At 47.7% G+C, this 14,928-nt stretch overlaps 1 protein-coding gene across 1 annotated transcript in view; it reads left to right on the forward strand.

Annotated features, from left to right (window-relative positions):
* The first annotated feature begins 4,417 nt into the window (after positions 1-4,417).
* The window catches only part of LOC134339361 (rho GTPase-activating protein SYDE2-like), a 75,164-nt gene continuing 64,653 nt past the window's right edge, over positions 4,418-14,928 (forward strand). The window contains exon 1 of the mRNA XM_063035793.1: positions 4,418-4,673. Coding sequence (XP_062891863.1) covers positions 4,592-4,673 — 82 coding nt within the window. The 5' untranslated portion in view covers positions 4,418-4,591. The remainder of the gene's footprint in view (positions 4,674-14,928) is intronic.

Below are 14,928 nucleotides of genomic sequence, written 5' to 3' on the forward strand. Positions count from 1 at the left end.
ATTTAGTAAAGGCATCCGTTAGTCTTGCGAGACCATGGATTTGCGCCTGGAAAGTCTTCACTGTCCAGGGCCTAGGCCGGGGCAAGGTTGTATGGAAGACCAGAAGTTGCCCATGCCGCAAGTCTCCCCTCTCCACGACACCAATGTTGTCCGAGGGAAGGATTATATTTAACAATATGATAATTGCATACATCATCACACTATCATGTGATACCTTGCTTAAAGTAAACTTGAAATTAGCCACACATTCCCAGACTACGGTGTCTTCATTTGAATTAGTTTAATGTTTTGAAGTTACAAAACATACTGAAATAACAAGCAGGATAGAGGAAGGAGAATTGGTGGATATTATGTACTTGAATTTTCAGAAGGCCTTTGACAGGGTGTCACACATGAGGTTGCTTAACAAGATAAGAACCCATGGTGTTACAGGAAAGATATTAGCATTGGCTGATTGGCAGGAAGCAACCAGTGGAAATAAAAGGAACCTTTTTCTGATTGGCTGCTGGTGACTAGTGATGGCCCGCAAGGGGCGGTGTTGGGACCACTTCTTCTTGCGATGAATGTCACTTATTTGGATGACAAAATTGATGGCTTTGTGGCAAATTTTGCAGATGATACGAAGATAGGTGGAGGGGCAGGTAATGTTGAGGAAGCAGAGAGGCTACAGAAAGACTTAGACAGATTAGGAGAATGGGCAAAAAAGTGGCAGATGGATACGGTGTCGAGAAGTGTACAGTCATGCACTTTGGCAGAAGGAATAAGAGTGTAGACTATTTTCTAAATGGAGAGAAAATTCAAAAATCCTCATGCAGGATTTCTTAAAGGTTAATTTGTAGGTTAAGTCAGTGTTGAGGAAGGCAATTGCAATATTAGCATTTATTTCGAGAGACTAGAATATGAGAGCAATGATGCAATGCTAAGTCTTTAGAAAGCACTGGTGAGGCCTCGCTTGGAGTATTGTCAGCCGTTCCTGCCCCTAAGAAAGGATGTGCCGATATGGAGAGGGTTCAGAGGAGGTTCATGATAATGATTTTGGGAATGAAAGGCTTATCGTTTGAAGAGCGATTGATGGCTCTGGCCCTTTACTCGCTGAAATTTAGAAGAATGAGGAGATCTCATTGAAACCCTATAGAATGTTGAAAGATCTAGACAGAGTGGATGTGGAGATGTTCCCTATGGCGCAGGGGTCTAGGACTAGAGGGCACAAACTTACAATAGAGGGACATCCATTTGGAATGGAGATGAGGAGGAACTTCTTTTGCCAAAGGGTGGTGAATCTGTGGAATTTGTTGCCACAGGCGGCCAAGTCATTGGGTGTATTTAAGGCAGAGGTTGAGAGGTTCGTGATTAGTCAGGGTGTCAAAGGTTATGGGGTAAAGGCTGGTGAATGGGGCTGAGAGGGAAGTGAATCAGCCATGATGAAAAGCAGAGCAGACTCAATGGGCAAAATGGCCTAATTCTGCTCCACTGTCTCATGGTCTAAAATGCAGGGGGAACTCAGCAAGACAGGAGGCATCTATGGAGGGAAATAAACAGTCAATCTCGTGGGCTGAGACTTTTCCTGAGGACGGTATCCTCCAGAGTTTTGTATGCATTTCTCCTAGTTTCTGTGGCTTTGGTGGAAATCGATTCTTGCTATCAGTCCTGGGAATTATTTTGTTTATTCATTCAAGGGATGGAGGCTTTCAGGCTGAGCGAGCGTTTACTTACCCGTCCTTGACTCAGAAGATCCACTATGGTCTCTGAGGTGTGGGTAGACTGACAATAGAGTTATGGAGGGAGGTCCACGATTTTGCCCCAGTGACAAGGAAGGAACATCAATATACTTCCAAGTTGGGGTGGTTTATAGCTTGGAGGGTGACTTCCATGTGGTGCTGAGCTTGAAAGGGCAGCTGTCCACCACAATTTGCCCTTGATGTGCTCAAACGGGAAAAGGCTATAACGTGGGCACATTGCTGGAAACCTGAGGTCTGTCCAGGTCAGAGAACAGAAAGAGCAACAACTCACGACAGGAGCAATGGTGTCCTGCAGCAGAGAAACAAGGACAAAGAGGCACAAGGTTAAAGGGATCTTAGGACAAGCTTCCTCAAGCTGCTGTGAGACATGGGAAAGGGTAGAATGTCAGTGAGGTCGAGAGAGGGAGCACCTCCACTCACTATCCCTGGGGCTTGATATCATGGGATCCACAGGGTAAACTCACCCTATGCTGACTCCCAAACACAAGCAGCCCTCTGGCACTCCCGGATCCTGGCAAATCCTGACTCCCATTCGTAAATTCCACACTTCCATGACTAACCCAGTCAATGCTTACCCTTGTTCGCAGACTCCAGCAATCGGCCCTCACTCTCAGACCCTGATCTTCACTCCCTAACCCTGGCCCAGCCACTTCAGACACTGGCTCTCTCACCCCCTGCAGCATGAAATCCGCTGTTTTCCGGGTGATTACCCTTTTCTCCATGACGTATTCCCAACATCCATTTAGAATGCACAAGCATAAGAAATAGAGCATGAGTAGACCATTTAACCTTCGACATTGATCTATTCACAGATGTTGAAAGCCTTACTTGATCACTGCAACTGCACTACCTTTAACTCTTTGAAAAACTCAGTCAGACAAGATTTCCCCTATCAAGTTTGTGCTCACTATCCTCAATATTCCATGTCTTTTAATCATAGATCAATCTCATTTTTTTTTCAGAATTCTTCCCCTCCTACTGATGTTAGACACTGTCCTGTAATCACTTGGCTCTACAGATGTGTAGTGGAGAGAATGTTGAGTAGCTACATCGCAGCCTGGTACAGAAACACTAACACCCTTGAATGAAAAAGTAGTGGATATGGCCCAGTCCATCACTGAGCATATTGACGTCGAGTGCTGTCTCAGCAAAGCAGCATCCACCATCAGGGACCCCCACCATCCTCTCTTCTCACTGCTGCCATCAGGAAGAAGGTAACTGAGCCTCAGGACCCACACTATCAGGTTCAGGAACAGTCATTATGCTTCAACTATCAGGCTGTTGAACAAAAGGGATAACTTTGCTCAACTTCTCTTGCCCCGTTATTGATACATTCCCACAAACAATGGACTCATTTTCAAGGACTCTTCATCTCATGTTCTTGATATTTACTGTTTATTTACATTTTTTTTGTATTTGTGCATTTCTGTTGTTTGAATGTCCAAGTTGGTGCTGTCTTTCTTTGATTCTATTATGGTTATTATTCTATTATAGAATTATTGAGTATGAATCTCAAAGTTGTATATGATGACATAAATGTACTTTGATAATAAAATTACTTTGCATTTTGCTTATCCCCGTTGCCCTTCTGCAATAAAATGACTGATGCACCAAAATCTGACAATTTAACCATAAACAGGAAAGATTTAAAACTCAGTTGTCCTAGCACTGTCCTTCCAGCCTCCCATAGCAGCTTGAGATACATCTCATCAGGCCCTGGGATCTGATATGCCTCTAACCCCAACAAAACCTCTAATACCTTATTCCAGAGTTTCACTGTTCCCCCTCCCTCAATCCTGCCTCTGCAATACCCTCTGTTGCACCAAGATAGAATCCTTGCAGCCTTCACCCACCTCCCTTGGTCCCATGCACAGATTTCCCTTCTGGATCCTAAAGTTTTTCCCCACTCTTTCCTGGAATATGCTTATTGATTTAGTTTCTCAATCTTGCATCTGTGCCCCTCGGATTCTAATGTTTATTTCGTAAATTATGAGCAAGTTATATTAATACAAATTTATTTTGACTCATGTCTGCCCTCATCTTATCTTGTGCCTGTCTGCTGCAGAAAACAAAAACTAATGTTTATGGCATGTGTGTCTATGACAACAATGAACTTGAAACTTCCTGGGTCTCCATCTGCCCAGCTCATTCCCTTTTTCTACTCCAGTACGTTCGATCTCGCCTTTCTGGCGAAGGATCTCCGATCCGATTACGCGAACCCCGTTTCTCTCTCTCCAGAGGCTGCCTGACCCGCTGAATGTTTCCAGCAGTTTTCCCAGACTCGGTTCCTGCTTCCCACCCCTCGCTCCTAATCCCTGACCCCACTTCCTTTCCCAGACTTTCTCTGGCACGCTCACCGGGTCTTCAATTCCCTAACCTCCCTACATTCCTATCCCTGCTTCCCATTTCCCATTCCCAGAGTTTGGAGATCAAATCCCTGCAAACTACACTTCCCAGCGGCGGGGAAGGCAAGCAGGAACCGTCCCTGAATCCCCGGCACCGCAGGGGAGGAAGGCTTCCACTCCACCGCCACTGGGTTCCGGGACAGCCCGCCCTGATCGGGGAAGAGGTGGGTCAGATGCTCCCGGGAAGGTCTGGAGCCCGGAGCCGGAGGAGAGGCGCTGTGGGGAGGGGGTGGCTGACGGGACCGGCGTTCGGAGTTTGGAGACACTCCCTGGGGAGGCCAGGAATGTGCTGGCGCTGAAGGAGCGAGCGGATTGCAGCGGAGCTCCGTGACAGGGGGGCCCAAGAGGCGGCGGGCACACCGGGACCGGCATCGGGACTAGCGGAGCGGCAGCAAGAGCGCAGCGACGAGACATCCCGCTAGCCGCAGGCGGTGTCCTGCATTCGACATGGCAGAACCGCTATTCCGCAAAACTTTCGCCAAACTTCGAGCCCGAAGAAGGAAAAGTCTGAAGGGAGCACGGAGTGAAGGTACAGGGAGGGAGGGAGGAAGGGAAGGAGGGATTGGAGGGAGAGGGGAGGGAGGGAAGGTAGAAGAGTGAGGAGGGGAGGGGAGGTGGAGGGGTGAGAATTGGGAGTAGCAGAAAAGAGCGGAGGGAGAAGAGAGAGGAGAGGGAGGGTAGGAGAGAAGGAAGAGGAGAGAAGGGATTGAGCGAAAGGAGGATGGGAGGGAAGACGAGAGTGCGGTGAAGGGAGAGAGAAGGTAGAGAAGGGAAGGAGAGAGTAACGAATGGGGTACGGAAATGAGTAAGGAGAGGGTAGGGGGAAGATGGAGAGAGGGGAAGGAGAAAGAGGGAGCAGGGGAAGGAGGGAAGGGAGAAAAGAAAGAGGGAGGCGCAAATCGGGAAGGAGAAGAGGAGAGAGTGGTGTTTGGGGGAAGAGGGAAGAGAGGAGGGTGTGGGCGAGGAAAGAAGGTAGAGAGGGGAAAGTAGAACAGAGAATATAGGATGGAAATAAAGAGGGAAGGGGAAAGGGAATAGGAGAGGGAGGGGAATGAGGGGAAAGGTGGTTGGGGCAGAGAGTGTGGGGGGAGTGGGGGTAGGACAAGGTGGATAGGGGCAGGTGGGAGTGGAATGAAGAGGTTTTGGGTTCGATGAAGAGGAGTCGAGCAAGAGAATGGTAGGGGAAGTTAGGTGAGGGGTGAGGCAAGAGGGAATGGTGGGGCAAGGGGTAGAGGAGAGAGGAGAAAGGGATGAGAGTAACCAAAGGGAAGAGCCGGGGAGAAAGTGGGAGAGATCAGGATGGGGAGCAAATTGGAGGAGGAGTGGGATGGGTGAGGGAGGAGGTGATGAGGATAGAGGTGAGGAGGCAGGGAGGGGAGGATGAAGAATGTACGAGGAGCAGTGCGAGGAAGGGTGGTTCGGTGGGGAAATGGATGGAAAGCAGAGGGGGTCAAGATCAGATGGGGTAGAGGGTATGGAGAAAGCAATAGAGAAAAGGAGGGGGTGGGGAGACAGGCGAGAAGGGAGGAAGGTAGGGTTGTAGGAGGAGACAGGGAAGGAGGGTGGGGTGTTTGAGAGAGGAGGAGAGGAGCTGGTGAGAAGGGTGGAACAGGTGGGGTTGAGGAGAACGACAGGAGGATGTGACAGCAGAGGTGTAGGAGCGCATCATCGGAGAAGGAACTGGAGGGCGGAAGAGGAGTGAGAGAGGGAAGGGGAGTGATAGAGAGGAAGTCAGGTTGGTGGGGCAGAAGAGGGCAGGAGGAGGAGGAGGTAGGGGGGACCTGGAGTGTTAATGGGGAGAGGAAATGAGGGAGAGTGGAAGAAAAAAGGGTGAGAGAAGGACAGATGGATAGGAGAGAAGGAGAGGTGGATAGGAGGGACGGAGAGACGGATGGGGGGAAGGAGAGGTGGGTAGGATAGGAGGGAAGGAGAAGTGGATAGGAGGGAGAGGGAGAGGGCAAGGGCCACCCCAGCTTGAGGAAAGAGGGCTAGATTTGGGCAAGAAGGAAAAGGATGGAGGGGCGAGGAGGAACAGAATGGTAGATCAGGGGAGAATGGGGTAGAGGGTGAAGGTGAGACAATGGATGGGAGAGTGTAGGAAGTTTGTGGGGCAGAAACAGGAGACGGGTGTCCAGGGGAATGGGCAAAGGATATTGGGACAGGTGGGGGAGGGCAGGATGGAAGGGGAGAGGGAGAGGGGTGAATTGGGGAGGGGTTAAGTGTCTGGACTATGGGAAGGGAGGGCAGAGTGTGGTTGGAAGGAGATGAGTGAGGCTAAAGCAAAGTGGGGAGAAGCCGTGGCGAATGGCGGAGTGCACAGGTGGGAGGGAGCGAAGGAGCAGATGGGCGTAGAAGGGAGCAGATTGGGGTGGAGCGGCAGTTAACGGGGAAACCGGTGAGGGTCGCGAAAAGACATCAGTGGGAATGGGAGAGGATGGGTGTGGGCAAGGGTCTGAGAGTCAGCAAGGGGAAGGAGATGAGTGCGTTGGCAAGAGAGGTGGGATGAGAGTGGGATTTTGGGGAGTGGAGTTGGGTCTGTGTGGATTTCGTGGTCTTAAGTGCCGGGCCAGTGATACTTAGGAGTGCGTGGAGATGTGAACTGAGTTGCAGTGGAGAAGTGTTCAGTCCTGGAGGGTTTTGGACTAAGTGGTCCATCACGCAGCAGAAGCCACAAGAAAACAAGTGGTACAACACAGCTGAGATCAGGGACAGTCTGTATTGGGGATATTGAACAAGCAGAGTGGCATTAAGCTGGGCCCATCCAGGTGAGTGCAGCTCCTTCTGTCACAGACTACAGCTGCAATGGACCACCTCGTCCAAAACCTTCCAGGACTGAACACCTCTCCACTTCAACTCGGCTGATAGGTTGTGGAGAACAGACTGGAAGTAAACCCCCTCCCTCAGTGTTGAGGTGGGCAGTCAGTTCAGCTGGGCCAGTGGCGAGGCCTGACACTGAAGGACAGATGAGCAGCAACTGGGCGTACTGCTTTTCCAATCAGACCCTTGGCATCATTTGCCTCAAAAACTGAAGACCGAAGAAGTGTGATGCCATTTAAAGTATGGAGGGAGAATGGGTGGGTGATTTTTTTTGGAGCAGCTTTGGGACTTCAGCATCCACTTTCTTCTCCGCACAGCGTGGGGCTGAGATAGCTAATTTACATCTCCAGTGATGTGCTTTTGCATAGTGGCAAGTTCTTGGTGCTGGCAAGGGCAGTGACCCAGTCCTCTCCTCTTCTCTGGTCCAAAAGTTAAGACCGTGCTGAGCACTTGTGTCATTTAGAGAAGCCGAGCGCCCTGTGTCTACTGTGGAACGACGGTGCTACAACAGCGAGAGGCTAATGGGGGGGGGGGGAACTAACCAAGCATTCAGGTGGTCAACATATGTGAGTAGGGACAAGAGGACGAAGGCACCTTTGAGTTGTGGGATGATGTTGAGTGACAGCTGGTGTCAATCCTAGAAGCCTGTTAGGTCCCTGGAATTCTGCAATCATCACAAATACATCATAGTGTAAGGAGGAGCCATCTGGGAGCATTCAGGCTGACAACAACCCTCCTTATGGTCTAAAGCCACTTGTAGACTAAACTTGAGCTTCATATCCCAGGGGTTTGTGACTTAAAAACATTCCTCTGCCTCCACACCACCATCCAAAAGAACCGGACACATTACATGACAGCAAGAGTATTTAAGGGTGTTCAGTGAGAAGGTGGGGGGGGGGGGGAAAGGATGGGACAGATTTTGAAAGGAGTTTCGACGAGTGAGAAGGTTTCCAAAATAGCATATTTCCTTATTTCTCTCAGGCTGGGGGAAGGGAGGAGGCGGATAAATCCCATCGGAATGAAACTTTTTAAAAAGGTACTGGGGAATAACTTGCTGCTGCTCCAGTGGAAACAGTGTTTACATACTTAAAGTGGCGACTGTTGATAATTCATTTTGATGAAATGAAGCAAGTCAGTGAGTGTGGGGAGCTCAGGAATGCGTTCCAGATCCCGTCTGCAACACCGCACCGTTGACAGTAAAATAAGTAAAAGGATAAAGCAGGGAAGATTGGTGTGTCATCTGATTTTACTTAAGCAGAAATAGTATTTGATTCGCCGACAAACTGGTGGATTTTTTGGCGTAATAACGTCCCCTTGAAGGCCTCATCCTGTTTGCCACCTCAGATATTCAAGAATAGTTTTGAGTCTGCAGCGACTGGTGTCACTGTGTGCAGCACCACAGAATTAATTCAGACCGTCCTTAAATTGTGAAACATACAGGAATTAAAGATTCCTGCAGTGAGTGACATACTGGAAAAAGTATCAGAAGGATTTTAGAATGCAGAGCAGTACAGCACCGGACAGGCCAGTTAGCCCACGATGTAGTGCCCATCTTGACGTCAATTTATACCCCTCTTACATTCCACCCATATCCCTCCATTCCTTTCATACGTGTTCATCCAAAAGCCTCTTAAGCATCATCATACTGCCTTCTGCTCCTATTCCTGATAACCCATTCCAGACCCTTACCACTTTCTGCAAAATAGAAACTTGTCTTTCACATAATTTTGAACTCCCCCCAACCTTAAAAGCATGTCTCCTGATGTTTGACATTTCTGCCCTGAGGTAAAGATCTCTCTACCTTATCTATACCTCTCATAATTTTAAAAACGTGTATCAGGTCTCCCCTCAGCCTCTGACCCTCTAGAGAAAATAACTCAAGTTCGTCCAACCTTATAGCACATACTCTCTATTCAAGGCAGCCACCTGGTAAACATCTCCACAGTCTCCAATCCTTCCTATAAAGGAGTTACTAGAACTGAACATGAAATATTTTCTTTATTACCTTTTATTTATGGGCTCCAACACCAACTGACCGTCTGTTAAATGAAGCTTGTTGACTTGCTGGGCAGTAGTGGGAAGGTTCCAGGTGAGATGGGGCCTGGGCGTACAATGAGGGACCCAGGGGAAGGAGAGCACGTTAGGAACACCCCAGTCTGAACTGGCATACCAGGACCATCATGGCCTGTACAAGTTCTGTGCTGGTGTCCACACACAAAAGTGGATATCAGCCGACAGGCTTATGTTAACTGTCACAAAGACTGCAGGGAAGGGCAAGGCATTTTTCAAACATGGACTCTATCTGGAAAGAACATGTTGAGTTGTGTAATATTCATGTTATTTGCGATCCAAGATGATTTACAAATATGCAGTGAATCAATCTGGGCTGCCCATGCCCGAAGTCTCAGTTTACCAGTTGGCATGTACAGTGTCGATAAAAAGTATTCACTCCTCCCTTGGAAGTTTTCATGTTTTATGACATTGATTTAATTTGACATTTTTTTGACACTGATCAACTGAAAAAGGCTCTTTTGTGTCGAAGTGAAAACAGATCTCTACAAAGTGATCTAAATTAATTACAAATATATAAAACTCAAAATAATTGATTGCATAAGTATTCACCCACTTCAAGTCTGTGTTTAGTAGATGCACCTTTTGCAGCAAATACAGCCTTGAACCTGTGCGGATAGGTCTCTATCAGCTTTGCACAACTGGACACTGCATTTTTCCCCATTATTCTTTACAAAACTGCTCAAGCTCTGTCAGGTTGCACGGGGATCATGAGTAAACAGACCTTTTCAGTCCAGCCACAAATTCACAGTAGGATTGAGGTCTGGAATCTGGCTTGGCCACTTTAGGACATTAACTTGTTCTTTTTAAGCCATTCCTGTGTATGCTTGGGGTCATTGTCTTGCTGGAAAACAAATCTCCCAAGTCGCAGTTCTCGTGCAGACTGCATCAGATTCCCTATATTCTGCTGCATACATTTGACCCTCTACCTTCACAAGCGTTCCAGGGCCAGCTGCAGTGAAGCATTCCCACAGCATGATGCAGCCACCACCATGCTTCACGATGGGGATATTGTGTTTTTGATGATGTGTGGTGTTTGGCTTACACCGAACATCGCATTTAGCCTGATGGCCAAAAAACTCATTTTTGGTTTCATCAGACCATAGATCCTTCTTCCAACTGACTTCAGAGTCTCCCACATGCCTTCTGGCAAACTCTAGATGAGAATTCATGTGAGTTTTTTTCAACAGTTTCTTTCTCTTTGCCACTCTCCCATTAAGCTGCATGGGTGAAGCACCTGGACAACAGTTGTTGAATGTGCAGCCTCTCCCATCTCAGCCACTGAAGCTTGTAACTCCTCCAGAGCTGTCATAGGTCTCTTTGTGACCTTACTCACTGGTCCCCTTCTTGCGCGGTCACTCAGTTTTTGAGGACGTTGCTCCAGGCAGATTTGCAACTGTGCCATATTCTTTGCATTTCGTGGTTGACTTAACTGTACTCCAAAGGATATTCAGTAACTTGGAAATTTTCTTGTATTCATCTCCCGGCTTTTCAATAACCTTTTTGCAGAGATGCTTGGAATGTTCTTTTGTCTTCATGGTGTAGTTTTTGCCAGAATACTAACTCACCAGCAGTTGGACCTTCCAGATACAGGTATATTTTAACTACAATCAGTTGAAACACCTTGACTGTACATGGTGATCTCCATTTAATTAACTATGTGACATCTAAAACCAGTGATGATTTGGTGTGTCAGATGAAAGGGGGCAAATACTTACGCAATCAATTATCTTGTGTTTTATATTTCTAATTAATTTAGATCACTTTGTAGAGATCTGTTTTCACTTTGACATTAAAGAGTCTTTTACTGTTGATCAGTGTCAAAAAGAGCCAAAATCCATTGTGATTCAATTTAGTAAAACAATAAAACATGAAAACTTCCAAGGGGCGAAGGGAGGTTAAATACTTTTTGTAGGCACCGTATTTGTATGCTGTCTACTAAGCCGTATTTTTTAGTTTTCATCCTTACACTTTCCATCCCTATGACTCGAAACCGATCTGCCTGGACGGCTCCCTCCTGATTATGAGATGTTCTGTTAACTCTACCCCTTCGGCTGAGGCCACCTATATCTTGGTGCTCCTGTGTTATTACATGCTACACCTGAGTGTAGTTCTGGTGTGCAGTGTTCTTTTTTGTAGCTTGTTGGTCCTGAGGTACTAACAACACTGAGGCTGATTAACATGTGTCCACAATGGGTACAGCTGTTTATGTGTGAGGGGGGTTTGAAGCCCCATTCATCGGTGGCACTGCCTTTGTGACCTGTTCCCTGGGGTCCATTGTGGGGAAATTACTTTAGTCAGAGATTGGTATATCCTTGGAATTTGTTGCCACAAGGGGCTGTGGAGGCCAAGTCATTGGGTGTACTTAAGGCAGAGATAGATAGGTTCTTGGTTAGTCATAGTCATAGTCATACTTTATTGATCCCGGGGGAAATTAGTTTTCGTTACAGTTGCACCATAAATAATTAAATAGTAATAAAACCATAAATAGTTAAATAGTAATATGTAAATTATGCCAGGAAATAAGTCCAGGACCAGCCTACTGGCTCAGGGTGTCTGACCCTCCAAGGGAGGAGTTGTAAAGTTTGATGGCCACAGGCAGGAATGACTTCCTATGATGCTCAGTGTTGCATCTCGGTGGAATGAGTCTCTGGCTGAATGTACTCCTGTGCCCAACCAGTACATTATGTAGTGGATGGGAGACATTGTCCAAGATGGCATGCAACTTGGACAGCATCCTTTTTTCAGACACCACCGTCAGGGAGTCCAGTTTCATCCCCACAACATCACTGGCCTTACGAATGAGTTTGTTGATTCTGTTGGTGTCTGCTACCCTCAGCCTGCTGCCCCAGCACACAACAGCAAACATGATCGCACTGGCCACCACAGACTCGTAGAACATCCTCAGCATCAGTTAGCCAGGGCATCAAAGGGTATGGGGAGAAGGCTGGGAGGTGGGGATGACTGGAAGAATTGGATCATCCCATGATTGAATGGTGGAGCAGACTCGATAGACCAAATGGCCTACTTCTGCTCCTATATCTCATGGTCTTATGTTATTGTGTACGTGGAAGCAGTAGACCAGTAACACTCAGCTTTTGACCCTGTAATGAGGTGTGATGGTCTCACCCAGCGCCAGCCGTTTACAGCGTGCACCATCTTATACTCGGGCTCTATGTATGTTTGCGATCGTGGGGCTTAGTGTGCAGTTGTACAGGGAGATAACATGAGCCTACCTCAGTGTGCGGGGCTATGATATGGGTACTGTGGCAGGTACAGAGAGTGATTTGGTTATATTGATTACATTAGAGCTGCAATGCAGGAACTGACAACTAAACCAAACTGCGAGTGCTGACATCATCTATCCAGCTAACACCACCACCACATCCTTCTCTAGCTTTCAGATGCAAATAAGAGGAGGAGTCCCACATTCTCATCCTTTCCCAAGGTCCCCATTAGATGCCAATGAGTATAAGTGCTAGCTCGACACTCTTTCACCTCATGGTTAATTATTTATGGTTCAACTGTAACGAAAACCAATTTCCCTCGGGATCAATAAAGTATGACTATGACTATGGCATGGCATGGTAGCGTAGTGGTTAGCACAACACTTTACAGTACCAGTGACCCGGGTTACAGTACCAGTGACTGGGTTACAGTACCAGTGACCTGGGTTACAGTACCAGTGACTGGGTTACAGTACCAGTGACCCGGGTTACAGTACCCGTGACCCAGGTTACAGTACCAGTGACCCGGGTTACAGTACCAGTGACCGGGTTACAGTACCAGTGACCTGGGTTACAGTACCAGTGACCGGGTTACAGTACCAGTGACCCGGGTTACAGTACCAGTGACCGGGTTACAGTACCCATGACCCGGGTTACAGTACCAGTGACCGGGTTACAGTACCCATGACCCGGGTTACAGTACCAGTCCTGCTGCTGCCTATAAGGAGTTTGTATGTTCTTCCCATGACAACATCCAAAGATGTAAATAAATAATAAAACAAAACATTTCTGCTATGTCAATCGCTGCCCTCTGCCACTTCCATAATTACTGCAGAGAATGTGACTGGTAGCCAACCAAACATTTTCACCGCTCTATCTCTTCACCACTTACTCAGCCATCCTCTTCCTGGAAAAAAGAGCCAATCCCGATTTAGATTCGTAGACACGTATGGCTCAGTAACAGGCTCCTCAGGCCAACTTGTCGATGCTGATTGTGTTACCCATCTGCCTGCGTTTGGTGAAAGCTCTCCTATCCATGTACTTCTCTCAATGGCTTTCAAATGTTGCTGATGTGTCTGCCTCTGCCACTATTTCTGACCGCTCATCCCACCACCCTTTGCATGAAGAAACTGCCCCTGACGTCCCTTTTAGATCTCCTCCCTCTGATCTTAATCCATACCTTCTTGTTTAATTTAGCCTCATGCTGTAAAAAAAAGACCACATGCCTTCATCTGTCTGTGCCCCTCATGATCTTGTATACCTCCATGGTCATCCCTGAGGCTGTTAGACTGCAGGGAATGAAGTCTCAGTGTCCACAATCTCTCTTTGTAACTCAGGCCCCTAAGTCCAGGCAACGTCCTGCCAAATCTTCTCTGCAGTTCAGTAACACCTTTCCTACGATAGGGTGGCCAAAACCTGTGCACAATGCTCCAAGTGTAGCCTCACCATCTTTTATGGCTGCAACATAACTTCCAAATTCCCAGACTCAGTGCCCTAACAGATGAGAACGAGCATGAAAGCACCACTTCACCTCCCTATCTACCTGTGACACCACTTCCAGTGAAGTATGCACATGCACTGCTAGGTCCCTCTGTTCTACCGTTCTCTGTACTAGTCCGACCCTGGTTTGATCTCCCAGAATACGACGTGTTACGTTGATCTGGATTGAGAGCCATTTCCCAACCTCAGCCCACCGATCTAGTTGATCAGATCCCACTGTAATTTATCACAGCCTTCCACACTATCCACATCACCACCTGTTTTAACGTCATCTGCAAACCATGTCTTATACATTCAGATGAATAAATTTCAAACAACAAAGGTCCCAGCACCATCTTCTGCAGTACATCACCAGACACAGATCTCCAGTCCAAGAAACAACCTGCTTCCTAACACTGGGTCACTTCTGAATCCAATTGTTTACCTGCCCCTAGACCCCATGCAATCTAGCCATCCTTCTAAACATTTCTTTCAATTCTGGTGTCGCCCTTTAGAGCCTTGAAAACTCTGAAAACTTCCTGAAAAAATCCTCTTCTCACCCTGTCTCTTGCAAAAATGCCATCCCCTTCTCGCAATTCCTCCGTCTCCGCCGCATCTGCTCTCAGGATGAGGCTTTTCATTCTAGGACGAGGGAGATGTCCTCCTTTTTTAAAGAAGGGAGCTTCCCTTCCTCCACTATCAACTCTGCTCTTAAACACATCTCCCTCATTTCACGTACATCTGCTCTCACTCCATCCTCCCGCCACCCCACTAGGAATAGTGTTCCCCTGGTCCTCACCTACCACCCCACCAGCCTCCGGGTCCAACATATTATTCTCCGTAACTTCTGCCACCTCCAACAGGATCCCACCACTAAGCACATCTTTCCCTCCCCCCCTCTCTGCTTTCCGCAGGGATCGCTCCCTACGCGACTCCCTTGTCCATTCGTCCCCCCCATCCCTCCCCACTGATCTCCCTCCTGGCACTTATCCGTGTAAGCGGAACAAGTGCTACACATGCCCTTACACTTCCTCCCTTTCCACCATTCAGGACCCCAGACAGTCCTTCCAGGTGAGGCGACACTTCACCTGTGAGTCTGCTGGGGTGATATACTGCGTCCGGTGCTCCCGATATGGCCTTTTATATATTCGCGAGACCCGACGCAGACTGGGAGACCGCTTTGCTGAACAC

The sequence above is a fragment of the Mobula hypostoma genome, chromosome 29, assembly GCF_963921235.1.
Source record: "Mobula hypostoma chromosome 29, sMobHyp1.1, whole genome shotgun sequence".
NCBI lineage: Eukaryota > Metazoa > Chordata > Chondrichthyes > Myliobatiformes > Myliobatidae > Mobula > Mobula hypostoma.